The sequence below is a fragment of the Myotis daubentonii genome, chromosome 9, assembly GCF_963259705.1.
Source record: "Myotis daubentonii chromosome 9, mMyoDau2.1, whole genome shotgun sequence".
NCBI lineage: Eukaryota > Metazoa > Chordata > Mammalia > Chiroptera > Vespertilionidae > Myotis > Myotis daubentonii.
In genome coordinates this window covers 14,352,403-14,379,457 of record NC_081848.1, presented here as the reverse complement: position 1 = coordinate 14,379,457, position 27,055 = coordinate 14,352,403, and the positions used below count along the sequence as shown (strand labels likewise).

General features: G+C 37.0%; 1 protein-coding gene across 5 annotated transcripts in view; it reads right to left on the bottom strand.

Annotated features, from left to right (window-relative positions):
- The window catches only part of ATM (ATM serine/threonine kinase), a 135,955-nt gene that overhangs the window by 35,485 nt on the left and 73,415 nt on the right, over window positions 1–27,055 (bottom strand). For all 5 annotated transcript variants that reach the window (XM_059707986.1, XM_059707985.1, XM_059707988.1 and 2 more), the window contains 11 exons: window positions 26,875–27,046; window positions 23,710–23,851; window positions 21,911–22,087; window positions 19,561–19,738; window positions 14,459–14,546; window positions 11,233–11,388; window positions 5,679–5,766; window positions 3,270–3,358; window positions 3,074–3,176; window positions 1,747–1,895; window positions 272–376 (listed from right to left, as the gene is read on the bottom strand). In XM_059707986.1, coding sequence (XP_059563969.1) covers window positions 272–376; window positions 1,747–1,895; window positions 3,074–3,176; window positions 3,270–3,358; window positions 5,679–5,766; window positions 11,233–11,388; window positions 14,459–14,546; window positions 19,561–19,738; window positions 21,911–22,087; window positions 23,710–23,851; window positions 26,875–27,046 — 1,447 coding nt within the window. The remainder of the gene's footprint in view (window positions 1–271; window positions 377–1,746; window positions 1,896–3,073; window positions 3,177–3,269; window positions 3,359–5,678; window positions 5,767–11,232; window positions 11,389–14,458; window positions 14,547–19,560; window positions 19,739–21,910; window positions 22,088–23,709; window positions 23,852–26,874; window positions 27,047–27,055) is intronic.

Genomic DNA, 27,055 nt, shown 5'->3' with positions numbered 1-27,055 from the left:
TGCAAAAGGTAGGAAACTGCTAAACCCTGGATGTTGTTCTCATCCCCCATTTGCATTGTTTGAGTTTCAACACTAATTCACATAAATTTTTATTACACAGGGAAGTGTTTTTGAGAGGAGGGCAGAAATGACAAAGAAACAACTTGACTATAGCCACCAAGCTCTTATCCCTTCACCAGTGCAAATTCTTACATTGAAATCATTTGTCAAGTTTTCAGAAAAGAAGCCATGACATTAAATGTTAAAATACAATAACTTCTTTTTATAATACCTGGCATATTTGAGACTTTCATAAAATGTGGAGAATTCTCTATCTCTCAGAGACTGCAAAGCATTGTACAATGATTCGTGGTAACTGGTTCCTTCTATTCCTTTGCTGTGAGGTAATTTTAAAAAGAAAAGAAAAAATACATTTAAAAACAGAACCTTAAGATATGCATGTATAAATTCATCAAGAGACACAATTTTAAAACTAAAATTAAGATTTCTCCATTATAAAAAGCATTTCTAGAAATTTCAGTTAAGAAATACAAAAAATTTGGTCATTTAAATTCTTCAAGCAGAAAAAATGTCTCTCACATACTGTGCAGGATTCTAAATATGCTATATTTTCACTTTTTTATTCATTAAACACCAACTATGTGCCAGGCACTAGGTACCAGGTTTAGATGCAAAGTCAGATCAGATTCATTTTCATGGAGTTTATGTTCCAGTTTGAAGAAGATGGACAATAAATAAGAAAAATATAAGGTAGTGATAAGGGACATGCAGAGAATTAAAACAGAGTAACAAAACAGAATCTGTTTTAGAATGGGTAGCCAAGAAAGGTGTCTCTGAGATGTGATATTATTAAACTAAAATCTGAATGACAAGAAGCCACACACATGGTAATGGGGAAAAAGAAGATACATGTAAGGCCTTTAGGTAGAAACAGCTTGGCCTGATGAAAAAATAGAAAAGACGTTTGTGGCTGAAATAGAGGGGACAAAAGAAGAACAGTATATGGTGACTTATATAAGTAGGCAGGAACAAGCTTACAGACTATAATGTTTTAAAAATATGAAAGTGTATCTCTAATTTTATAGTAATCTAATAGTTTCAAATTGGAAAGAAATGCCCATTAGTAAAAAAAAAAAACACACAAAAAAACTTCTATGAAGTCAGTTAAACATACAGTTAATATGATAGAATTTTTTGTTGTTTACCTCATCAAAAGACTTTTTAACATAGATACAAAATCGTTTATTAATTAGGTATTTGGCTTTTCATTCGGAAAATGAGGTGATCCTACAAATATTATCGTCCTGTGTTAGTAATTTAGCAGTATTTTTTTATAAAAAATAGTTCATAAATAAAGGTAAACAGTCTTTTGTATACATCCAGTCAATAACAGGGCTAAATGATTAAAATGTTTGCAGCAGGGAGTGGGGAGAGAAATAGATATATTTTTCTTTGGACTTATAAATATAAGTGAGAAGATTCTCATGAGAAAATACTTTTTATATTTCTATTTTCAAATATACTTGGGGGTAGGGGTAGAGTTGCCCTAATGGAAGAGAGTGAAATTCAAGTCTAGGTACATCAACTGCTTATTGCTATCTTATTTAAGCATATAGGCATATCTTCAGCTTGCAAGATCTCAAAAACATAAAAACAGAAATCCTGTTATATTCATAGAGCAATATTTTAAAAGTGTATTGTTTATAAATAGAGAAATGATGATTAAAATGCCAGAGTTGTTCTTACTTAACAGAAATGCAGTGGTCCCACTGCATATTCCTCCATGCTGCTTGGTAATGAAGTTCCTGTAGTTCAGCACACCACTCTTTATTTTCATCATCTAATCCTTTTAAGTAGACAGAAAGAATATGACAGAGTCCCAAATTCTGCAAGGCCTAAATTTGGAGTTTAAAAAAAAAGTAAGTAATCAAAGATAACAGAAAACTACAAACAAAATATAACAATCAAACACGCAAAGTAACTTTTAAAAAAGTTTAGTAGTGAGCAATATTTCATTTAAAATTCTGAAGTGATGGTAGCTGTGTTCCCCCAAAACACAAAGATAGAGCTTAAAGGACTCTAATATTTGATGGAAGAATGGTTAAGGAATAGTAGCCAGTAACAGAAATGATACCTTCGGGGACCAGCTCTAATGCAAACTATTAGAAATAGTTTACATGAGCTTATTCAGGTGGACTTAATTCATTACCTAGCACACTGTACACCAACCATATCAAGTATGTGGCCCACAACAAGTATTTTTGCAGCCCAGCCAATATAATGGTATGCAAGAAATGTTTTAATAAAAATTTCGTAACTTAATTTTTACAATATCCTGTTATACATAATTATTAATAATGAACTATAACGTTCGCTAATGACCGATTACTATAATAGTGTTGCATTCATTTCCCTTACATGCCTTACACACAGGCGCACCATTTCTCTCCACTAATGCTACCAGTGAATATTTTAGCAGCAGATTGCCTTGTCATTAGTCTTGGACTGACGTGTTTGGTGTGTGCAACAGGAAATATTTCACTTTTGGAGAATAAGAAAAATAGGTTTATTTGCGTTACGCTTATTAATTTGTACAGTTATTCAGTGTCTGGTAATTTAATGTTCAAGAAAAAAATATTAATTTTTATTAAAATGTTCTATTATTTTATGTTAATGATTATTCATTTATTTCAGTCCTTTGTCTTTAGCATGTCTCTATCGAAATAAACCTATGTTTCTATGAAAATTGAAGCTTTTTTTTTGCGGCCCACATACACTTAAACCTTATTTGGCCCGTGTTAGCCTTTGAGTTTGACATGTTTGCTGTACACAGTCAAGAAATATCTTCTAATATTAGCTAACAAGATTATCATCAACACTATCTTTTAGGTCAGTGACCTGTCTTATTTACCTGTGCATCCCTCTGACTTTTTAGCCCGATGCCTGAAAAAACACGTAATTTCAGTCTTATACCTAGAATTTATCGGGCTATATAAATATTCCACTGACACACTGAAATCATCTCAACACTACACTTTTAGTGCTTTACTAAAGCAGGAAAAAAAAAAAATACCTGAATGATCCCCGCCTGGCGGGTTGGCGAAGAGATTGCTGTCTCAAGGTCATATGTCACTAGGGCTTTCTCCCACATTGCTTCATGTTCATATGTTCGTAGTCTATAATTAAAGATTTCAAAATACTTTTGAGTTCTACATGTAACTCCTTTACAAACAGAATTATAATACCATTACCTAGAAAATGCAATTTACCTAGTAAGGGGTTGTAGCATTTTCCCTCCGCCACAGCCATACAGACTGTCTGGCTCCCCTATGCTTCTGTAGATTTCTAAGAGCAGATCCTAAAAACATGGAAACAACAAAAAATGAAGAGGAAAACTTATCACTTTATGAATTTAGCAAATTGGAAGTTCACCAACATGTAAATCTCAACTATAAATGCTATATTATAAAATAAAATGATATTAATTTGGATTAGGAACACAAAAAGATCCCAGATAACTGAATAACAATATAATTAATGACTGAGAAGAGATGCTCACAATTTAATGAATTAGATAAGAAATAAATCCCGCCCTAACCGGTTTGGCTTAGCGGATAGAGCATCGGCCTGCAGACTCAACGGTCCCAGGTTTGATTCCAGTCAAGGGCATGTACCTTGGTTGCAGGCACATCCTCAGTGGGGGGTGTGCAGGAGGCAGCTGATCGATGTTTCTCTCTCATTGATGTTTCTCTCTATCCCTCTCCCTTCCTCTCTGTAAAAAAATCAATAAAATATATTTAAAAAAAAGAAAGAAATCCCAACTGACTAGGCTTTTAATACATGCAAAAATAATCATTAAAAACACACACCAGTAATCCTGTCAATAGCTAAAACTGTTGATGGGAAAATGATGTTCTGAAGCAAAGTCTGATTCTTGAAAATGGAATTTAGTGAAAAAACAAACAAACAAACTCAAATCTGCTTTATGTTATAATTGGTAAAATGTGATATGAATAAAGAAGTGGCTTGATGACTCAAATCTTTGCTGTGAAATTTACACAGGAAAAAGATAATAATTTAAAAATAATCTCAATAAAATAAAAATAAAAATTGAAAAAGTAAGAAACTGTATTCCATAGGAAATCGACAAAGCAATTTAACTGCCTAAAAGGTGCTTGCTTTGAAGGATATTGCTTAAATAAAAATTCATTGATATTGGCATCACTGTGTATTTGTAATTAAACTGTTTCTAGTCATAAACATGAAGTCAAGTCTCAGTGTTAAAACATTTAGTATTTAAGTCTAGCACAGTGCCTGGAATACAAAAAATATTCCAAACACTAAGTAAAAGAGGATTAAGAGTACAAAGAAGCAAATAGGGAAGAAGAAAAATTGGGAGAATGGAATTTTAAAAAGGTAGATAGAATATATTTCAGGCAAGGCATGGTTGATGGTGCCAAGTGTTAATGAAATGTTAAGAAACATATTGAGCCGAAACCGGTTTGGCTCAGTGGATAGAGCGTCGGCCTGCAGACTGAGGGGTCCCGGGTTCGATTCCGGTCAAGGGCATGTTCCTGGGTTGCAGTCACAACCCCGGTGGGAGATGTGCAGGAGGCGGCTGATCGATGTTTCTCTCTCATGGATGTTTCTAGCTCTCTATCTCTCTCCCTTCTTCTCTGTAAAAAAATCAATAAAATATATTTAAAAAAAAAAAGAAACATATTGAATGAAAGATGACCACCAGACGTAATAACATGAAGTTTACTGGTGCCATTAGCAAGTGCAGATTCATTCAGTGGAGAGAGTGAAATGGAGATACCAACTAGAGAGAACTTTTTCACAAAAGTTTGCTGTGAAGGGAAGGGAGATAAAGAGGGTGACACACACACAAAAAGACACAGGGACTAGAAAAATGATTTTGTATTAGTTTGCAGGAAAATGATTTTAATAGGAAAAGTTTGATATGTTGAGAGAGGGCACAGCACAATATGTATATATATATATTTTTTTTTCTGAAAAAGAGTTGTTGAAAAACAAAGCACAGGAAGAAGGATTAGTCTGCAGACAGAAGGAGAAACCATTTCTCTACGATGAGAGCAGATGCAGGGAGATTTCTATGATAGTAGGTTGTGGTGGGATTTCCTGTCTATGTCACCCATTTTCTCCAGAAGTAGGAGGAAAGCTAAAGCTAAAACAAAAGCAAAGCAGAAAAGATCAGAGAAGTTGAAATTGTCATTTTAGAGAAACAAATTGACCTCAGAAATTCAGTAAGAACAGGCCAATTTAAGAGTAGATATTAAGAAATGTATTGATGTGACCAATACAATAAATAAGTAAACCAATAAATATGTAATTATATATGTTAAGTACTATAAGGAAAATGAAAAATATATGGTACCAATTACCCTATGATATAGGTTTTACATCAATCTTTCCAATAAAGGAACTCAAGGTTGGAAAGGTTAAGTAATTTGTGCAAGACTATACAGCTTAGTGGTAGAGTCAGGATTAGAACTCAAATTTTCTACTCTAAGGCCCAAGCTTCAAACCATGAATTTATGTACATGACAGTCCAAACTTTAGTTTGAAAATCAAATTATATCTATACAGTCTCTATAACAAAATAATATGAAGTATAAAATAAATATTATCACAAATAGTAGGCCTATAATATTTACCTGTAAACTTATTCCAGTTTCTTCTTTACTTTTTTCACTCAAGCTAGAAATGGTTGTGCTTTGGCTTCCCTCTTCAAATACGAGATTTCTGTTTGTCAAGAACACATATTTTAATGAGATGCTTGTGAATGCATAGACTATAGACTTTGATGGAAAAACTAATAATGGTCACAAATAAAACATAGTAAACCATTTATACCTTAAAACATAGTCTCACTTAGGCCTAGGATGAAAAACAAATTTGTGAATATTAATTTTTCAATGAGAATTACATTTTAATGGCAATGTTATGTATGGAAAGGCTACATGCCAAAAATGCTTATTTATATAAATAGGCCTGTTTAAAAATAGAGTAGCTGCCACCCAATTCAGTTCCCAACTGTTCTGCCAGTATTTTTACCTAAAGTTCAACCTCATTAATAATCACAGGCACACAAATTTAGATCACACTAAAACACCACTTAAACTGGATAAATGGGCAAAAGTTAAGACGTCTGATAATATTGTGTTGAGAAACCTATACCCACGATTATAAACCTAATAAGTAGTAATAAGGATTAGAACTCAGATTTATCTGCTCCAAGGCCTTAGCTTTAAAACCATGCATTTATATGTGATATTCAGTCCTATAAATAATTTCAATTCCAATATTATGCCACATACACAGTGCCTATAAAATACTATCATATGTGACAGCACCTCTATTATTTACCTCTAAACTTATTTCAGTTTCTTCTTTATTTTTTCCACCCAGACTAGAAATAGTACTTTGGCTCCTTCTTCAAATGTGAGGCTCCCTATTTATCCACTTCTCACGAATCACATTTCTGAGAAGCATGCAAATTGGTATAACCACTTGACACTATCTTATAAGGTTAAAATTTACATACCCTGCGACCTAGTAATTCTACACTTAGCTATCTCTCAGTGACAGGGGAATGCGTACATTAATTGTGGCATATTCTCCCACTGGTACACTCTATGGCAGTGACAAATTGATGAACTACAGCAACACACAGCATAAACAAATCTTACAAAAATATTAAATGAAAAATCAAGCTATAGAAAAATACACATAATTTCTTATAAAGCTCAAAAATAAGGAAAACTGCAATATATTTATGAGCTCATACTCACATAACAATATCATCTAAGCGAATGATAAACACAAGACAGAAGATAACATTTGCATCTTGGAGGAAGCACAGAGGGATGGGGCAGAGACCACTCATTAATATAATGGTGCTGACAACATTCTATTTTGCTTTATAACCCTTATACATAGATACTGCATATATTTCCTTATTGGCAAGTCATACAGAAAAAAGTCAGTTTTTAGAGAAGAAATCTGGAAAGTAGGAAAGATATTAGAGAGTATGATTCTAGTCTACAGCTGTCATTCATCCAGGCACACGGAGTTTCAGGACTTCTGTCAGGAACCTTAAAATGACTGAGGGTGCGAACTAGTAACACCTATTGTTTAAATCCTGTTTGAAAACGTTTTGACTTCTAAAAAAAATATGAACACTAAACGTTGAAATCTCACTATTTTCTCAGGAGCAAGTTACAAGTAAGTAAAACTTCATATGTATTTTTTGGAATAGCTAGTATGGAGGTATTTTGATATTAAATAACAAATAGAAAATTTAAGAGAGCAATTCACTTCTTGGACCCAACAGTGTGTAAACTACTGATTTGTTTTTTGCTCACAATTATGCTTTCCCTGATCACTTTAAATTTACAAAGTCTCAGTTCACCTGAGCTACTGAACAAAACTGGCAATCCCTACATTTTACACACCTCCTATCTCTGTTTGCACCCCCCTGCCCCCCGCAATCGGGCATCAGGAAAAAAAAAATCAATACCAGACTGTGAAAGCAAACAGCAAGCACTATTTATCTGTCAAGCACATTTCCCTAAAGTTAACCAAAATAAAATCGAGGCACTCCTGCTTGATAGACAATTAATTTTTCAAAAAGTTGCCACATTCCATATAATTAAAGATGCTTTTACTTTTACTCAGAGAAGAGCTCAATTATACACTCCAGATTAGTAAGAAATACCATTCATTCTACTGAACCAAACTACTGAAGCACATTTGGATTATAATTGCTGCTACCAAGTATGTAGGCCCTGACTCAAGATTTTAAGATTTTAAGAATAGGCAATAATCAATTTCTTACTCAATACATACTTTAAAGACAACATGCTTATTATTGTTGATAGGAAGTCTACTGTGATTGTGAACATATCCATTACATATTATACACATAATCTACATGTTGTAGATTTTTTCCAGTTTTCAACTTGAAAGTAGAAATTAAATACCAAACCAGAGAATTAAAAAATCAGTCCAAGTCTACTAAATTAATTATGTTTGGACTAGGATCTGAATTCTGGTTGCTGATTTTTTCAGTCTAAAAACCATACTTCTTCCAGCTTAATGGCAATCCAAAATGGAAACTAATGGATTAAAAAGCTGTGGTACAGCTATACAATGGAATACTACACAGCTATAAAAAAGAAAGAACTTTTACCATTTGCAACAACATGGATGGAACTAGAGAGCATTATGCTAAGTGAAGTAAGCCAGTCAGAGAAAGATAAATATCACATGATCTCATTCATATGTGGAATCTAATGAACAACATAAACTAATGAGCAAAAATAGACCCAGAGACATAGAGACATGATCAGACTGTCAAACCTCAGAGGGTATGCAGGGGAGGTTGGGGGGGGGGGGGAGAGATCAACCAATGAACTCATGTGCGTATGTGCATAACCCATGGACACAGACAGTAGGCTGGTGAGGGCTTGGGGGGGGAAGAGGGCTTGGAAAGGGCAATGGGGGGGGGGTGCCGGGAGCCGGTCCATGCTTGCTGTTTCAAGGGACCTGGCATATATGGCATACGGTTCTTAATATGTTTGCTCACCTTCTTGGCGCTGTGTTTTAACCAAGGTCACCTCTCCGAGAAAGGTTGTTTCCCCAGGTAGGAATTTTTCCCTGAAGTCAGGGAGGGGATGCCTCTCCTAGAAAGGTTGTTTCCCCAGGTAGGAATTTTTCCCTGAAGTCAGGGAGGGCATGAAACTCCTTAACTAAGTGCCAGGCGGGTAGTTAATCACTACAAACAATCATGCTTAAGCTACATAATCTTTACTCCCTGGAATGGAGATAAGAAACGCCCTAACCTTTGTAATAGAAATTGACAGGATTAAAATCAACTGGTATAAATACGGATGTAACAAGACAATAAACAGCAGAGCCTCTCTGGAGATCAAGACCAGAACTTGGCTGGAGATCCTGGCTAGGCTGCTGATCAACTGAACGCTGTCTCCGTGTCATTCCTTCTTCGCCGACTCCGTCCACACCTTTGGGGACCCCTGGACCTGCTGGGGCTGGACCCCGGCATATGGCGCCCGAACAGGGACCCCTAGGTAAGCGCCCTGCACTTGGGACAGATTGGACTCCACCGTAGGAAGAAGGTGGATAGTCTTCGCCGACTCCGTCCACACCTTTGGGAACCCCTGGAACAGGATTCCCATAGGTAAGCTCCCCCCCCCCCCCCATTGAGAACCCCACACTCGGGACGGATAGGACTCCACCAGGGTACTGCAGACCCCCCTACAGAGGATAAGTAGGGTAAGAAGGTGGATAGTACAGAACTTAGTTTGAGAAGATGTGCCATACTGAGTCCAAAGAAAGAAGACTCTGTATTGATCTTTAGATTAAGAAGATATGCCATACTGAGTCTAAAGAAAAAAAGACTCCGTATTGATCTTTTAACATATATGCTTGCTAGCAGAGGAATTAAGCTTACTCCCAGTCAGACAGAACATTTTATACAAGAAATACGTCCATGCTTTTCTGAGGAAGGAAAGGTGCCGGAAAGGTAAATGTAGAGGCATGGGAGAAGGTAGGCCCAAGGAGCCTTATCCTTAACCCCACTGCAGCCTTTCCACCCCGGGAAAGTGCAGGATTGGCAAGCTCTCCCTGGGGTGATAGATCAGGACTCAGGTAATAGCAGAAAGCGCCAATCCTACTCTTAAAATGGATACTAGAGAGCGTTTCAGGTTTTTCTTTTTAATGCTTTTAAAAAATAAAAAAGGGGGAATTTGCCGGGAGCCGGTCCATGCTTGCTGTTTCAAGGGACCTGGCATATATGGCATACGGTTCTTAATATGTTTGCTCACCTTCTTGGCGCTGTGTTTTAACCAAGGTCACCTCTCCGAGAAAGGTTGTTTCCCCAGGTAGGAATTTTTCCCTGAAGTCAGGGAGGGGATGCCTCTCCTAGAAAGGTTGTTTCCCCAGGTAGGAATTTTTCCCTGAAGTCAGGGAGGGCATGAAACTCCTTAACTAAGTGCCAGGCGGGTAGTTAATCACTACAAACAATCATGCTTAAGCTACATAATCTTTACTCCCTGGAATGGAGATAAGAAACGCCCTAACCTTTGTAATAGAAATTGACAGGATTAAAATCAACTGGTATAAATACGGATGTAACAAGACAATAAACAGCAGAGCCTCTCTGGAGATCAAGACCAGAACTTGGCTGGAGATCCTGGCTAGGCTGCTGATCAACTGAACGCTGTCTCCGTGTCATTCCTTCTTCGCCGACTCCGTCCACACCTTTGGGGACCCCTGGACCTGCTGGGGCTGGACCCCGGCAGGGGGGGACATATGTAATACTTTCAACAATAAAGACTTATTTTTTAAAGTAGAAATTATAAGTAGCAAGCATGAGAAATGTACCAACATTATACATATTTGCTATTTCAATTTTTAAAAAATTTATCTTTATTATTGAAAGTACTACAGATGTCCCCCTTTGACCCCTTCTAGTCAATTTTTTAATATAAGTGATTTTTGTGGTGGAAAAGTGAAGCGAACTATAAAAATAAACACTAGGCTATTTCAAATGAATGAAAATTTGAGGACAAGTGGGATTGTAAACTATATTTTTCACTCTTGAACTTTCTTGGCTGTTTTGTTTCTCACTATTATCTAGGACTACACTTATTAAATTCTTATGAGAGTTCTAACTTAGAGGAAAAGCAAATTAAAGTATTAGAAATTCAGGTAGGTAACAAACACAGCAATGAAAGTGATGTAGTCACAGAAAAAAAATCAGTTACATTATTTCACAGTCAACAAGTAAAATAGATCTTGATTAAACTGAGGGAATAGTAATAAACTTAATTTAACTGAAATCAGGGAATCCTTCAACCATTTGAAAAATATTTATTGTTCACTTATATTAAGTTTCCAATGCCAGTTGCTATGGGAATACAGGGGAAAAGTATGGTCTCTGTCTCCCAGTAGCTCCTTGTATCATTTTTTTACAATTCTTAAATAATAAACATCTCAATTTATTCCAGAACAGAATTCCTTATTTCTTTTTAAAAATATTATTATTTCTCTTTTTAAAGACAGAAAACTTCTATCTAAAATATCTTTTAAATGTGGAAGTGAGAACAGAATAAATCTTTAATATAAAACTTCATTGAAACAAAGTCAACACTAATTTTGAAAAACAAAACTTGTAAATTCCATTACCTTTTCTCTTGATCCTCCATGTTTTTCTTATCTGCATAGATTTCTGCATAGAGTAATGCTGTAAAGTGAGCAGCACAAGACTGGGCTACCTTGGCAACTTCTAGATAATTCAACTCCAGCCAGAAAGCATCATCAAACACTGTTCCTGAGGAAGATCTAAAGAAAAATTCTAAATGAAGTCATGTCCATTTCTTTAACTTCAATATTAAAAGAAAAGTATACTGACAGAAAATACAATGGAAGCAAGTACTAGTTTAAAAAGAATATCACATTCAAATAACCAAGAACCACATTTTCCCAATATGTAGTCGTCCCTTGGTATTTGTGGGGGCTGGTTCCAGGACCCCAGGCAGGTACCAAAGTTCACAGATGCTCACGTACCTAATATAACATGGAGCAGTATTTGCATTCCTGTATACTTTAAATCATGTCTAGATCACTAAAATATCTAACAAAATGTAAATGCTATATGAATCATTGTTATACAGTATTGTTTATGGAATAATGACAAAGAAAAAAGTCTGTACATGTTCAGTACAGATGCAACCATCATGGCCTCACTACATATGACATATGAGCAACGAGGGAAATTTCTTTTTTCGAGTATTTTTGATCTGCAGTTGGTTGAATACGTGGATGTGGAACTTGTAGATGGGCACTCATGGGTATGAAGGGCCGACTGTATCTATAAACAACTAAGATAACATGGCTGAAGAGCCCTATGTGTCAACCTCTTTGGATCAGACACCTTTAGAAAATCTGATGAAAGCTGTGGTCTATCATCCTATACAAACTTGGGGTTCATAGTTCCCCTCCACCAAGGGCTATTTGGACCATAAGCTAAGAATAAGCTACACAGAATAACAACACATACACAAATCTTTTAAATGGCCAATTTAATAAAAAATTATTTATTTCTTCTGTCACAGTTACACATCCTTAATGTCTGCAGTTCATTTTCTCCTTAGTTTTTTTGTCTAGGTTGAGTTATGCAATAAAAACCTTGCACTGTGGAAACAGTAGGCCAGAACTGGACAGGATCATAGATATTACCTTTTCTAAATGAACATTATAGAGATGTGACATGGTTAAGAGCTCTGGATTTAGAGTAGGATACAGCTAGGTTCCAATCCAGCTGGATCGCCTACTACAAACTATCATCTCCAGCAACTTAACTGCTTAAGCCTGTTTCCTCATCTGTAAAACCTGGGAACAATATATATATCTCCGAGAATAGTTGCAGTGAGTAAATAATGCTTATAAGGCTAATAATAAAGTGCCTATTATACAGTCAACATTTAATGATAGCTCTTCTGAGGAACTTGAAGTTCAGAGATCACAAAGTTTCAAAGTATCAGGCTTGGACTTGAACTCAGGTCCCTTACCCTTTAGTCTATGTCTCATTCATAATCTCTCAAGGAATCTTCTTTAGTCTTATTCGGAGTTAAAACTGAATATTAAGAATTTTTAACTTCTCCCAAGGCCTATGACTGTAAACCCCATTCTACTTTGATGATAAGCCTGGAATTAATGATTCGAAGGTGAAACTGCCTCCCACTACCAAGAAAAGAGACGCTTCTGGCAATAGTTAGAGCTTCTTAAGGGTTTTCTCAGAATAAATCTGTTACAAAGCAGTCAGGTGAATCAGTAACTTTCTCACTAGAAACGAAGACATTGAAAGACCTAACACAACACTTCTTCTTCTAAAAAGGGAGTAGAATGGTATGAGGAGGACACAGCGGAATTTATTTAATTTTTTTGTTAATCCGCACCCAAGGATATTTTCTCCATTGATCTTTAGAGAGAGTGAAAAAGAGGGAGGGGGAAAGTGGGAGAGAGGGAGAGGGAGAAGAAAACAAAACAAAAGGATCAAGCCTGCACCCTGACCAGGAATGAAACCAGAGACCCTTTGGTGCATGTGCCGACGTTCCAACCACTGAACACCACCAGCCAGGGCCAGAGGAATTAATTTTTAAGATATAAATGCATTTAGGTTAAACATAACTTTTCACTTTTCTCCCACATCTTCCTCCCATCTTTAATCAACTACTGCCATAACCACATGAGACATCAATTCCTACCTACTTAAGTTATAGGCCTACTACATTATTTTTTCAAAGTTCAGGTTAATTCTGGAGCAGTGAGATGACTGACTCACTCCAGCAATTCCTGTATTCACTGTTAATCTCATGAGAAATAATAGGGAGAAAGATATGGTATTATAGGTTAGCTCAGTTGGTTAGACTGTGGTCCTAATGTGCCAAGGTTGTGGGTTCAATCCCCAGGGCACACACAGGAGGCAACCAATGAATGAATGGGTGGAACAACAAATCAATGTTTTTCTCTCTCTTTCTCCCTTCCTGTCTCTCTGAAATAAAAAAAAATTAAAAACAAAGATATTATATTGTAAAACAACTGATCAGAATCAAGAAAATAAACACAGCCATGGCAGAATATTACTGTATAGAACCATTGATTTTGAGGACCATAATACACAGTAAAGTGATAAAGATTATGGCTCGGGGGGAGGGGTCTATGGGAGGAGCTAAAGCTTATGAGAGGAGTTCTTGCACTCTATGCCATAGCAAGAACCCTACAGGAAGAACTTTATGCTTACAATAAAGCTCGATGGTGGTAACTACCCCTCCCTTAACTTCCTTTTTCCCTTCTATAAATACCTCTCTATCTTGCACCCTGTGCAGGGTGAACAAGTGGTTTGTCATGTCTGCATGCACTGAGTTGCAACCCTTCAACCCTACATTTTTACAAAATAAATCCTTTTTTTGTGACAAAACACCTAGTAGATACTGTTTTTCCATGGACAAAAGAAACATAAAGGAGATTTTGACATAACTCGTTACTTTTATGAGTTATAAAAAAGAAAAGTAAAAAGTTAAAAGTAATTCAACCCAAAGTAACCTGGAAAATAACTTACTCCTTCCCCATCACTTTACAGATGAAATAAACTGAAGCCTCAAAAGGGTGCATGATTTAGCAAAGATAACACTGTCACTGACAGGACTAGAATTCAGAGTTCCTGACACTGATTTACTAGTAACCAAAGTACTACCTTAAACAGGAATTATTACAACAGATATAAGCATAACACAAATTAAATACAGCTCCTTGCAACCACATCACTTCAAATAATCATGTTAAAAGGCAGCCAAGGTAGCAAGTTACACTTCCAAATCCCCAACCTCAAGGAGCAATATTCATTACTTACCTCTTTTGTCTCCTCAGGTAGTCCACAACAGCAAGCATTGTTCTTTGTGATCTTTTATCCAAGCAACATCGGGAAAAGTGCTCTGGCTCTGGCAAACAAAGATATCTCCTCTCAGTCCCAGGCGGACTGCTTAAGCACATTCTTGTTTTGGTTGGTGTATCTGTCTCTCTCAACACCAGTGGTTCCCGCCCTGTTTGTGGCCATGACCCCCACCTAAGCATCTCTAAAATCCTATGCCCCCCCCACATGACATATAATTCTTATTATTCAAAAAGTGAACTCCTATTCATGTGGAGGAAGACTAAAAGGCCATTAACTTGGTCTAAACAAGCTTCCAAAGAACATGGCATCCACGAAAGAGAAAAGTAAAAGAATGAAAGGACAGTTGAAGTACTGAGGAAGAAATCACTAAAATTTGTTAAAAAAAAAAAAAAGAAGTGATTTGAAAAAAAAGCAAGTTTCAAAACGTTTAATAGAGAACCGAAATGCATAAATATGTCACATTATATTTATATACTGTATATGAAGCCCCTAGAATCATAAGAAAGCAAAAAATTCACTATTAATAGCTCATTCTCGAATTGCCCCCTTAAAAATCAAATTGCCCCCCTCTGAGGCTTGTGCCCCATGTTGGGAACCACTGCTCTACACTATCAAAGGTTCTGTGGGCAGAACCCAGCATAAAATTGTTTCTTAATAAATACGAATTAATAAATGGAATTTAATGGCTTTCTTTTTCTTTTAAAAGAAACTATTGTGCTTAATATAACTGAGAAATTAATTATAATTTTGTTTCTGAAGGGGTCTAATTCATTGATTCAACAAATATTTATCTAGGATCTTTTATGTACTAGGTACAGTATATAACTATGACTAAGACAAATTCTGACCACCTAGAACCCACTAATTAGCCTGAGAGATTCTTTTTGTTGTTGTCATTAATCCTCATGTGAGGATATTTTCCTTTTCTTAAAAAAAATTATACACACACACACACACATTATTTCAGAGAGGAAGGGAGAGGGAGAGAGAAATATCAATGATGAGAATCATCAATTGGCTGCCTCCTGCACACCCCTTACTAGGGATTGACCCCACAACCTGGGCTTGTGCCCTCATCAGGAATCAAACCATGAGCTCCTGGTTCATAGGTCGACACTCAACCACTGAGCACACCAGCAGGACTAAGGATATTTTTTCCACAGCCTTTTGGAGAGTGGAAGGGAAGGAGGCAGGAGAAGAGAGAGGGAGAGCAGGAGAGAGAAAGAGAGAGAAACACTGATATGAGAGACATCAATTGGCTGCCTCCTGCACGTGCCTGGACCCGGCCAGATTAAACCTGCAACTGAGGTATGTGCCCTTGACTGAGAATCGAACCAGAGACCCTTTGGTGCACAAGCCGATGCTCTGAGAAACAGTGGCCAGGGCAGAGATTCTTAATTCAATAAATACTATGTATGATAGGAAAAGTTTAGAATACTGTAGAGGAGTATAAAAAGGAAGGCAATCTCAATGAGAAAAGTTTCACAGCAAAAGTGAGATCTGGGCCTTAGCCGGTTTGGCTCAGTGGACAGAGTGTAAGCCTGGGGACTAAAGGGTCCTAGGTTTGATTCCGGTCAAGGGAACATGCCTGGGTTGTGGGCTCGATCCCCAGTAGGGGGCATGCAGGAGGCAGCCGATCAATGATTCTCTCTCATCATTTATGTTTCTCTCTCTCTCTCTCCCTCTCCCTTCCTCTCTGAAATCAATAAAAAGAAAATATTTTTAAAAGTGAGATCTGAAAGAAGAGTAAGGGTCCAGCAGAAGAGGAAAGGGATAGTGTTCCAGGCAAAAGTGATACTACCTGAAATGGCTGGAACAAGAAAGAACTTAGAGAATTTAGGAAAATATTTTCAATATGGCTAAACCACAGAGATGTAAAGCAGTAAGGACATTGGGACAGAAAAATAGATGGACTAAAGTTATTTATAACAGAATTGGCAGGATTTCATAGTCAGATGAGACATGTGAGAAAGATTTCTGGCTTGGGCAAGTGCATGCCTGCCATCACTGAAGAGGTACGCAGTAAAAGACGTAGGCTGGGAAGAGAATGAAGGCAAGTTTATTTTCAGACAGTTATGTATGAGATGCATATGGGACATTCAAGTGAAGGCAGTGATATCAGAAAAGATAAACCATTTAATTGGACAGAAATCCATATTTACTTTCCTTTTCAGTAATAAAATTTTATGTGTCAAGTTTAAATGTTAAGGCAATGAAAATATTGGCACTCTACAAAGACATAAAACTGGCTGATTTTGCCTTTGAATGCTTGTAGCATAAATATGTATGCACAAATGATAAACATGAAAAAAAAAAGGCTTGGCCATATTCATGATAATAAATTGTCAGGTTATCAAAGGCAGTGGTTATATTAAATTTGGTAAAAAATAAAATTGTTTTTAATACTGCTTTAAATTACATAATGTTTAAAGTTTAAATGCTTACTGGTATCTGTGAGTTACTTATACCTATATTTCTCAAATTAAGAAAAGGAGACATAGTCTAAACAGTTTGTGAAATGTCCATGAGAATTTTAAGACTTTCATTACAACGACCTAAAAAAATATAAGCATATTCTGGATCATTTACATGACCAACTTATAATCCAGTATGACCACAGAATGGGCATCCATACTTATGTTTATAATGATATTGTTTCAAATAGATATGTTATTGCTGTTAGCCAAAAGAAAAGCATACACATAAAACGTAAGCAGAGCAAAGCAAAGTCTAAATGACATCACGGTCATGTCAAATTAAAGATGTGGTAGTAAAAGTTAAAGAAACAACTGAGAGAGCTGAGTAATCATGACCATGCCAAAGTCACTAGTCAAGGTGGGGAAGAGCAATTTAGTTGTAGCAAATATCACATTATATTAATACTTTTCTTATAATTGTATTGGTCTTAAAGTACAATAAGTGACTTTGTACCTAGTTTTATGTTGCATATACCATACATTAATGCCGGGAGCCGGTCCATCCTTGCTGTTTCAAAGGACCTGGCATATATGGCATACTGTTCTTAAAATGTTTGCTCACCTTCTTGGCACTATGTGTTTTAACCAAGGTCTCCTCTCTGAGAAAGGTTGTTTCCCCAGGTAGGGATTTTCCCCTGAAGTTAGGGAGGGAGTAAAACCTCTTAACTAAGTGCCAGGCGGGTAATTAATCACTTTAACTACGAACAATCATGCTTAAGCTACATAATCTTTACTCCCTGGAATGGAGATAAGAAACGCCCTAACCTTTGTAATAGAGATTGATAGGATTGAATCAACTGGTATAAATATAGATGTAACAAGACAGCAAGAGACAGAACTCAGAACACAGAACTTAGGAGACAGAACCTAGGCACAGAACCTACACAGAACGTTCTCTAGAGGCAGAAGAACTTCGCTGGAGAGAGCATGGCAAAAGATCCTGGACTGAACCTGACTACAGAAATTGGCAAGAGAACCTGACTAGAACCTGGTGACTGAACCTGGCTGGAGAACCTAGTACAGAACCTGGCTGGAGATCCGAAGCAGAACCTCTCTGGAGATCCAGACCAGAACTTGGCTGGAGAACCTGGCTAGAGATCCTGGCTAGGCTGCTGATCAACTGAATGCTGTCTCCGTGTCATTCCTTCTTCGCGACTCCATCCACACCTTTGGGGACCCCTGGACCTGCTGGGGTTGGACCCCGGCACATTAATACAATATATTAAAGATAATAAGTTAGCATTATAGATCTATGCAATTCTTTTTTTTTTTTAAATTTAAGTTTGAAAAACTGACCGATAATGAGCCCTCAACTTGCATGCATCTCTCTCTCTCTCTCTCTCTCTCTCTCTCCCCCCCCACACACACACACAAATATGTATGTATATATGTATGTGTGTGTGGTGTGTGTGTGTGTGTGTGTGTGTGTGTGTGTGTGTGTGTGTGTATACCCAATTCGTGATGGAATTTCTCCTGCTATGAGCTCTTAGCATGAGAAGCACTTAGAGAGCATGGAAGGAAATGTAGGTTATAAAAGTAAGTAAAGTAAAACCCAATTTTTGTTTTAAAAAGCTGGAAGGATACATACCAAATGTTAACTGTTGTTATCCTAGATTATAGCATTATGGGTAGTCTTTTAAACTTATGTTCTGTTTCTGTACTTTCCACAATAAAGATTATTTTGTAATAAAAAAAGGCTGCTTTTAAAAAAAATGCTTCAGGCCAAAACCGGTTTGGCTCAGTGGATGGAGCGTCGGCCTGCAGACTGGGAGGTCCCAGGTTCGATTCCGGTTGAGGGCATGTATCTGGGTTGAGGGCACATCCCCAGTGGGAGATGTGCAGGAGGCGGCTGATCGATGTTTCTCTCTCATCGATGTTTCTCTCTCATCGATGTTTCTGACTATCTCTCTCCCTTCCTCTCTGTAAAAAATGAATAAAAAAAAAATTAGAGCAGTGGTTCTCAACCTTATCTGCACATTAGAATCACCTGGGAATCTTTTTAAAATCTTGATTTCTATGCCTCATCCTCCGGAAATTCTGTTTCTTTGTTACTAATATTGTGGTCCCACCCAATAACAAAGAAACAGAATTTCCGGAGTATGAGGTCCAGAAATCAGGATTTTAAAAAGATTCCCAGGTGATTCTAATGTGCAGCCAAGGCTGAGAACCACTGAATTAGAGCTTTAATATGAAATTTCCATCACATGCCCAACACAGTCCCTATAATATCTGGCTGCACATTTGTCTGCTCTATCCAATGCTGGAATATAGGGTGTGTCTTGTTCACATCTATACTCCCAGTGCCAAGCACATTGCTTGACACATACTGAATTCTCTGTAATTAATTAATAGCCAAAATTTAATGAAGGAATACTATCCATCAAGTGTTATCGTAGGTGCTTTACATACATTATCTCATTGAAAACTTGTTACAATTGTTATCTCTATTCTATAGATGAAGAAATAGATGTGTAGAGGTTATAGAATTACACCTACAAAGCGTCTTGATGAGATTCAAACCAATCTGTCTTTCTCTAGAACCAAGACCTTAACAGTGTAAATGTGAGAGTTTTAACAGAATACCTGAATCCAAACTTGCAGGGGTCATGGATCGGTTCGTTTGTGAGGAGTATCTGAAACAGTTAGTGAAAAATCCCTGAATGTGCATAGAAAGCAGATTTCTCCATGATTCATTTGCATCTTGAAGTAAAACATCATGAATCAGGTATGGAAGCACGGTCTGACAAAAGTCAGCTTTCACCTAGAATACCCAAACACAACCAGTCAATAGGTTAAGTAAAAACAATATATTACAATTTCCTTCCATGTTACTGGCATGTAAGCTTTAAATGATAGATGAATATGCCATAACCTCAATGTACTGCTAGAAAGCATGTGTACCAGATAGTATTTTTTAAGAAAAAAAATCAAACTAACACAGAATATCTATATAAAACATATATGGTTAGTTACAATGTTAATTATTCATTTCCAGCCTAGACCATCCTATATAATAAAAGCCTAGGTGGCGTCATGCCCTTGCATGATGTCGCCACAAGATGGCTGTGTGCACAGCAGAGGTGGGGCCCAGTGGCTGCTCTGCACGGTGAGGCCTGGGGGTGTCCCATGGCTCTACATAGCGTGGAAGAGGCTGGTCCCGGTGTCTCCACCGCCTCACGCGAAGGAGGTGGATTGTGGCAGGGGAGGGCAGTTGGGGGTGATCAGGCTGGCAGGGGAGGACAGTTGGGGGCCATCAGGCCAGCAGGGGAGGGCAGTTGTGGGCGATCAGGCCAGCAGGGGAGCAGTTAGGCATCAATCAGGCCGGTAGGGGAGTGGTTAGGCATCAATCAGGCCAGCAGGGGAGTGGTTAGGGGGCAATCAGGCAGGCAGGCAAGCAGGCAGGCAGGCAGGCAGGCGAGCGGTTAGGAGCCAGCAGTCCTGGATTGTGAGAGGGATGTCCCAGATTGGAGAGGGGGCAGGCTGGGTTGAGGGACAACCCCCACCATGCATGAATTTCGTGCACCAGGCCTCTAGTTTGCATATAATGAAACAGAATATTGCTTACAAATAAAATTATGTCACTACTATAAGTAAAATTTCATAGTTGAAAAGTGTTACTAATAACAGCAAGTTCTCTAATTTGATGTAAGGAAAAATGGAGATCAATGTTTATGAGAAAAGTTGAAAATCTGATTTTTGCACATTTTCTATACTTAGTGAAGAGCTACAACAGCGATGTTAAAATGTTTATTTTTTTTAATAAATCCCAATTTCTGGGTATAAAATTTGGGTACTTATTTTTGGTATACTCCAGAGTGTAGAAAAGTGCTTTAATATGTCTGGTATATTAAAACAGTGCTCAATCTTATTTTTGCAAAGATACCATCTTCTTATATTCATTCCATGCCACACACATAAGACAAATTGTAGATGAACAATTTTCTTGTTAAACTAAAGTCAAAATGCCAATTTTGGAAACAGAGAATTTAAGGAACCAGGAATTGAAGTATACATAACTGTGTATTTGGAGCATTTTAGCTTCTGGCCAAAGTTAGAATTTTATAAAAATCTTAGGTTCACTGATGAGAAGTGAGCTGTGTGTGTGGGCACAGGATCCCACTCTGCTGACCTGGTGTGAGTGCAGTGCAGTGCAGTACTGCAGACGGAGTGATGATTTATTAACTGTAAGAAACAAGGACCGCTTTTTAAACTGCTTTTACCAAAATATTCACTTCTCTACCAGTTATCTGTGATTGGTGGATGTTTGACCTAGTCACAGTTTATTTCACATTTCTGTTGCATCATGCTTGGCAGAATTATAAACTAGATAGCTGTTAAAAGTCCTAGAGCACAATCATAGTGCTGTTTTGATAAAAGCATATAACAAACTTTTGTTTGACTTGGTTCGTACCTGTACTCTCTATTGAAATAAATTGTAGAGTACCTTTAAAAATAAAAAAGTAGTGCTAACTGCTACCTGCTCCCTTTTTCTCATTCGAGAAAGCACCTCAGAGAAAAGTAAATGACAATGACCGTATTAGGAGTAAACAAACAAAAAAAGAGCAGACTTTTGGTTAATATAAATATTTACAGTCACCAGGATCTTAACTACCATTAGTGACAAAAGTACTTGAGGCACCCCTTAGAACTCATCCAGAACGTGTATCTCACGGCTGAAACCTACTGCATAAAGTTGTGGCTAAATAAAGACAATCCTGTTTGATGGGCTCGCAGCAGCTGAGTGGGGGTGATGTTGCCTGAGGAGGATGTGCTGTTCCACAGGCCTCTTTTTTGAGATATTTATTATAGGCAACAAACATGTACACACAAGCCAAGTGGAACGAGGCAAGCAAAGAAAGCTATTAAGAGAAAAAAGGAAATGAAACAAAGCAAAGTTAGAAAGGAATGAAGTCAGACCAGGTAATCTTTTTACCTCACACAGGGGCTTTAGTAACTGAAGAATTTCACTTTTTATGCTTCCACTATCCAAAAACGCACAAGTCAGTGACTTTATCCAAACATCATGGCTTTCATTTTGAGGAATCCACAGGCTTGTATCATCCAAACCCGCTAAAGGGCTTTCTCTGTCAAGTCTGGGTACCTCTAAAAACTAGAAAGAAAATGATCAGGAAATAAAAATAAGGTAATCAGAAATACATTGGAAAACAAGTATCTAAATATACACAAACCTGTTTCCAAGTAAAACTAAATATAGTTAAAACTAAATCTGGAGGCCAGGGTTACCTTTTAAATTTAAAATACATTAATGTTTATGTGAGGGTCAGACTGGTATGGTAAAGAATTACTGGTCTAGCCCTAGCTGGGTTGGCCCAGTGGATAGAGCGTTGCCCTGCGGACTGAAGGGTCTCAGGTTGGATTCCACTCAAGGGCATATTCCTGGGTTGCAGGGTCGATCCCCAGCAGGGGGCGTGCAGGAGGCAGCCAATCAATGATTCTCTCTCATCGTTGATGTTTCTATCTCTCTCTCTCCCTGTCTCTTCTCTGAAATCAATACAAAAACATATATTTTTAAAAGAATTACTCTAGACAGTAGTTAAGTTCATAGTAGTATATTATATGAATCACAAACTCTGCCTCATCTGTCTTACATACAAAACCAGTCCAAATCTACCACACAGAATTGATTTCAAAATGAAATAATATTATAAAATGTTCTAACTATAGTGTTTCACAGGTTACATTGCTAATTTTATTAATAGTTTATATTACCATTAATTTCACTAATACTGAAATTATATTTATGATACATTTAAAAGCAGTATTTCAGCCCTGGCTGGGTGGCTCTGTTGATTGGAGCATCATCCCTTACACCAAAAGGTTGTGGGTTCAATTCTAGGTCAGGGCACATACTTAGGTCTGGGTGCATACGGGAGACAACTGATGGATGTTTCTCTCACATCAATGTTTCTCTCTCTAAAAATCAGTGAAAACATATCCTCAGGTGAGGACTAAAAAACAAAACAATAACAACAACAACAAAAAGGCACTACTTCAAATATTAAACGGGAATGTTCAAACTAAAAGAGAGCAAGAGTTCTTAAATATACTTCACAGAGTACTCCTGGTGGAATCTTATGATATCAACATGGAAAAAGGGAGACATTTATAGGTCATCTTATATTTCACTAGGGAACTGTATTACTTAAAACTTGCTATAGAAGTAAATACTTAGTTGTTGATTTCAACACCTAATAACCACACCCAGGATCAATGGCTGTTATGAAATCTAAGTTAGGGGTTTTTTGTTGTTGTTGTTGTTTTTTAAGTATATTTTATTGAATTTTTAAAGAGAGGAAGGGAGAGGGATAGAGAGTTAGAAACATCGATGAGAGAGAAACATCGATCAGTTGCCTCCTGCACACCCCCTACTGGGGATGTGCCCGCAACCAAGGTACATGCCCTTGACCAAAATCGAACCTGGGACCCTTGAGTTAGCAGGCCCATGCTCTATCCACTGAGCCAAACCAGTTAGGGCTAAGTTAGGGTTTTTTACTCCTAAGAAAAAAGGCCTATCACTAAGAACTTCTCCTAATCCCCCCAAATCAATCATCACCTCTCTAGGCTATCTATAGCTCAGCTGGAATTATTTCTAAAAGAGGTTAAATGTTAGTATAATACCATTTAAGCAATTTGATATTCCTATCATAGCAAAAAAAAAAAAAAAAATTCTAGAATAGTGGGTACACAGCAAACATTTATTATTTGAAAGACCTTTTTCCTCGATGTTCTAAAAGGGTGTAGATAGATCAGCATGGGATCAGTAGTCGTCTTGTAAATCTCCCAGAAACTATGGCCAGTCTTTGTGGCTAAAATATTTTTCAAGCAGGTAACAGTAGCTGATCGCACTTTGACACTGAAAAACAGATATAATTCAAAAGCCTAAAAAATATATCAACTATTAAGCTTGATAAATACTAAACAACCTCCAATAAAAAAAAAACCTGAAATCTAAAATTTATATCATTAGGACAATTCTACACTTATTGGTAAATTTTACATCTATAAAATTATATTACATCACAGCCAAAATTACCAAAGGAATTTTAATATTCTTTCAGTAAACTTGAGTTACTAATCACTGCAATAGCATTCTCTTCAATAAAATTTGTAATATGACTACTAAATATAAAAGGACTCATAAAAATAAGTAAAATAACACCAACTAATAAAAATGAGCAATAAGAATGACAATAGTAATTCACCTGAAAAACAATATTTTGATATTTTCTCTAAGAAATACAAATAATTTGGGATAAGGCAGAATGCTATTTCCGTCCAAATGATAAAATAGAACAATTTTAAACAAACGGTAAATACACACTTATTCTGACCAGAAGCTAGCTGAGAATCATTAGGTAACACATCTAAAACCTCTAGTAACACAGTGAAGGGCCTTCTCTTTTGCAAAAAAAAAAAAAAAAAAAAAAAAAAAAAGGGGGGGGGGGAGGAGGGCTGCAATACAAGAGCACTGAAAATAAAACAGCTGACAAAAAATGTCATAAAGCCCAATACTGTAAAGGCCTAATTCCTTTTAGGTTTCTCAATTTAAGACATAAAAGCATAAATCATAAACTTGAATTAATCCTTCACTGCTCTCTATTTCCCTACATCTCCATAGCTAATTAAACAGCAAGTCCTGCTGGTTCTCTGTTAAAAACATGCCCTGGCTCCATCCATTTCCCATCTCATCTCCATTACTGCCAACCTAATCTAAGTCACCATCATTTGTCCTCTGGACTACTAAAAGTTTCAAAATAGGGCTTCCTGTTTCCACTTTTGCCCTATCATAATCCATTTGCCATATAAAAGTCAGTAAAAATGTAAGCAGCATCATGATAGTACTTTGCTTATCACACCATGGCTTTACATATTTCAAATAAAATCTAAATTTCTTATCGAAATTAGTTCTACCTTTCTAATTTCATTTCATGCCATCTCCTTCCACACCAGGTTTCTTTCTGTTTCTCAAACACACCCAGCTTATTTCCACTCTAGATAGTTCCCACCTGGAATGTTTTATCCCTAATCATCTTACAGCTGATTCCTGATCATTCAAATCAGCAAATGACATTTCCTCAGCAAAGCTTTCCATGACCTGCTATTCTGGGAATTCCTTGGTCAACATCCCCTCTGTAGAACTGAGGGTCCATAAATATGTAATGATAGTTTCCCTATTACAAAAAGATAGGGCCCTGGCTGGTGTGGCTCAGTTGGTTGAGTGTCATCCCATGCACCAAAAGGTCACTTGTTTGATTCCCAGTCAGGGTACATACCCAGTTTCAGATTTAATCCCTGGTGGGGTTGCATATGGGAGGCAACTGACTGATGTTTCTCTCTCTCTCTCTCTCTCTCTCTCTCTCTCTCTCTCTCTCTTTCTGCCCCTCTCCTTTCCTCTCTCTCTAAAAATAAAAACGTATTTTAAAAAAAGAAAGATAGGAACAACAAATTATACTTGTCCCTAGATCTCTCAAGTTTAAGTCAAACCAGTATCTGTGTATACCTTTTCAGAAAAAATCAATTGCTAATTACTGTTACAAATGAAACACTTAATGCCTACAACTTTTCTGTGGAAAATCTCTTCAAAGTTGTGCCAGATGTAATCTGAAATATGTTTATACAATGAGATTAATTAATAAATAGAAGAATGGCTAGATGTGACAAAGCAAGTATAGTAGTAAAATAGTTATGACAGAACCTAGGAGAATCTAAGTGGTAAATATATGGGTGTTACTGCAAAATTCTTTCAACTTTGCTGTACATTTGAAAATTAGTATAATAAAATGTTTTGGGGAAAAGCACATCAGCCTTTTTATTGCAAAAACAACAACAAGAGAGAAAAATACATGTCCATTAAATCAACAATGAAAACATGGCAGGTAGACATTACTGTCAATCATTTATTCCCCAAGAAATGGAGGGGGAGGGTTTGGAAGGAAACAGATGCAAAATACCTATTGACCTTAGATAGATGCCCCAGTTGTGGGTTAAAATCCTTTGCTCCACACCTAAAAAATTGTTATGAGGTGCTCAAATATACCAAAAATAAATAAACAGTAAATGGGAAGAGGGGCAAAGAAAGCAAGCAACCATAATCTCATAACCAGCAAGCTGAAAAATCTGTTGCAATTTTGTTTTGCAGAGAATAAATGGGTAAAAACCGTTTGATTAGCTTAATTTTTGAGTTATGAAATTTCTGCTCTACAATTTATTATTTTTGTTGTTGTTTTTTAATCCTCACTAGAGGATATTTTTTCCATTGATTTTTATAGAGAGTGGAAGGGAGGGAGGAGGGAAGAGAAGGAGAAAGGAGAGAAAAGCATCGAAGTGAAAGAGCCAACCAGGATGGGGAAGCTGCAATCCAAGTATGTGCCCTTGACAGGGAATCAAACCTGAGACCCTTCAGCACTCGGGTCAACACTCCAACCATTAAGCCATGAAGCCATGATGGCCAGGGCTCTACAACTTATTTTAAAAGGACATACATAGTCTACCTGGGAAGAGTGACACCTTTGATTTTGACAAATATCCCAATATCTCATTTTGCATTCCCCTATCTTAATGTTCTATGTAGAACCACCTGGCAATTTTCTTATTATCTACTTGTCTAGTCAACTCTCACCAGAATTTCACATGGACATTGTCTAGTTCACCATATCAAATGCTTGGTACATAAAAGAGCTTCAGTAATTTCATGCATTAATAAAAATCTAACAATTTTCATTAAAATACTTGAGATTGAAAGAAAAGTATGGCAACTTAAAAGAGAAAGCTTTAAAGTTATTGGAACTATTAATTTATGTGAAGAGACAGTATCATTCTCCTTGAATGTCATATTAAGTAAATGCTATCAGAAATAAAGTATCATTAAGTACTCACCAATCTTCTACCAATGTGTTATTCAGGTAGGTCAGCATTACGAGGGTCCACTGAAGTTCTTTATCTTCAAATAACTCAAGGGCCTTAATAGAAGATGTATCTTTACTATGTTGTATAGCTATCGTAGAAAAATCTACAGGACCAACTTCTCCCAAGCAGCTCCCAACAGCCTCTACATACA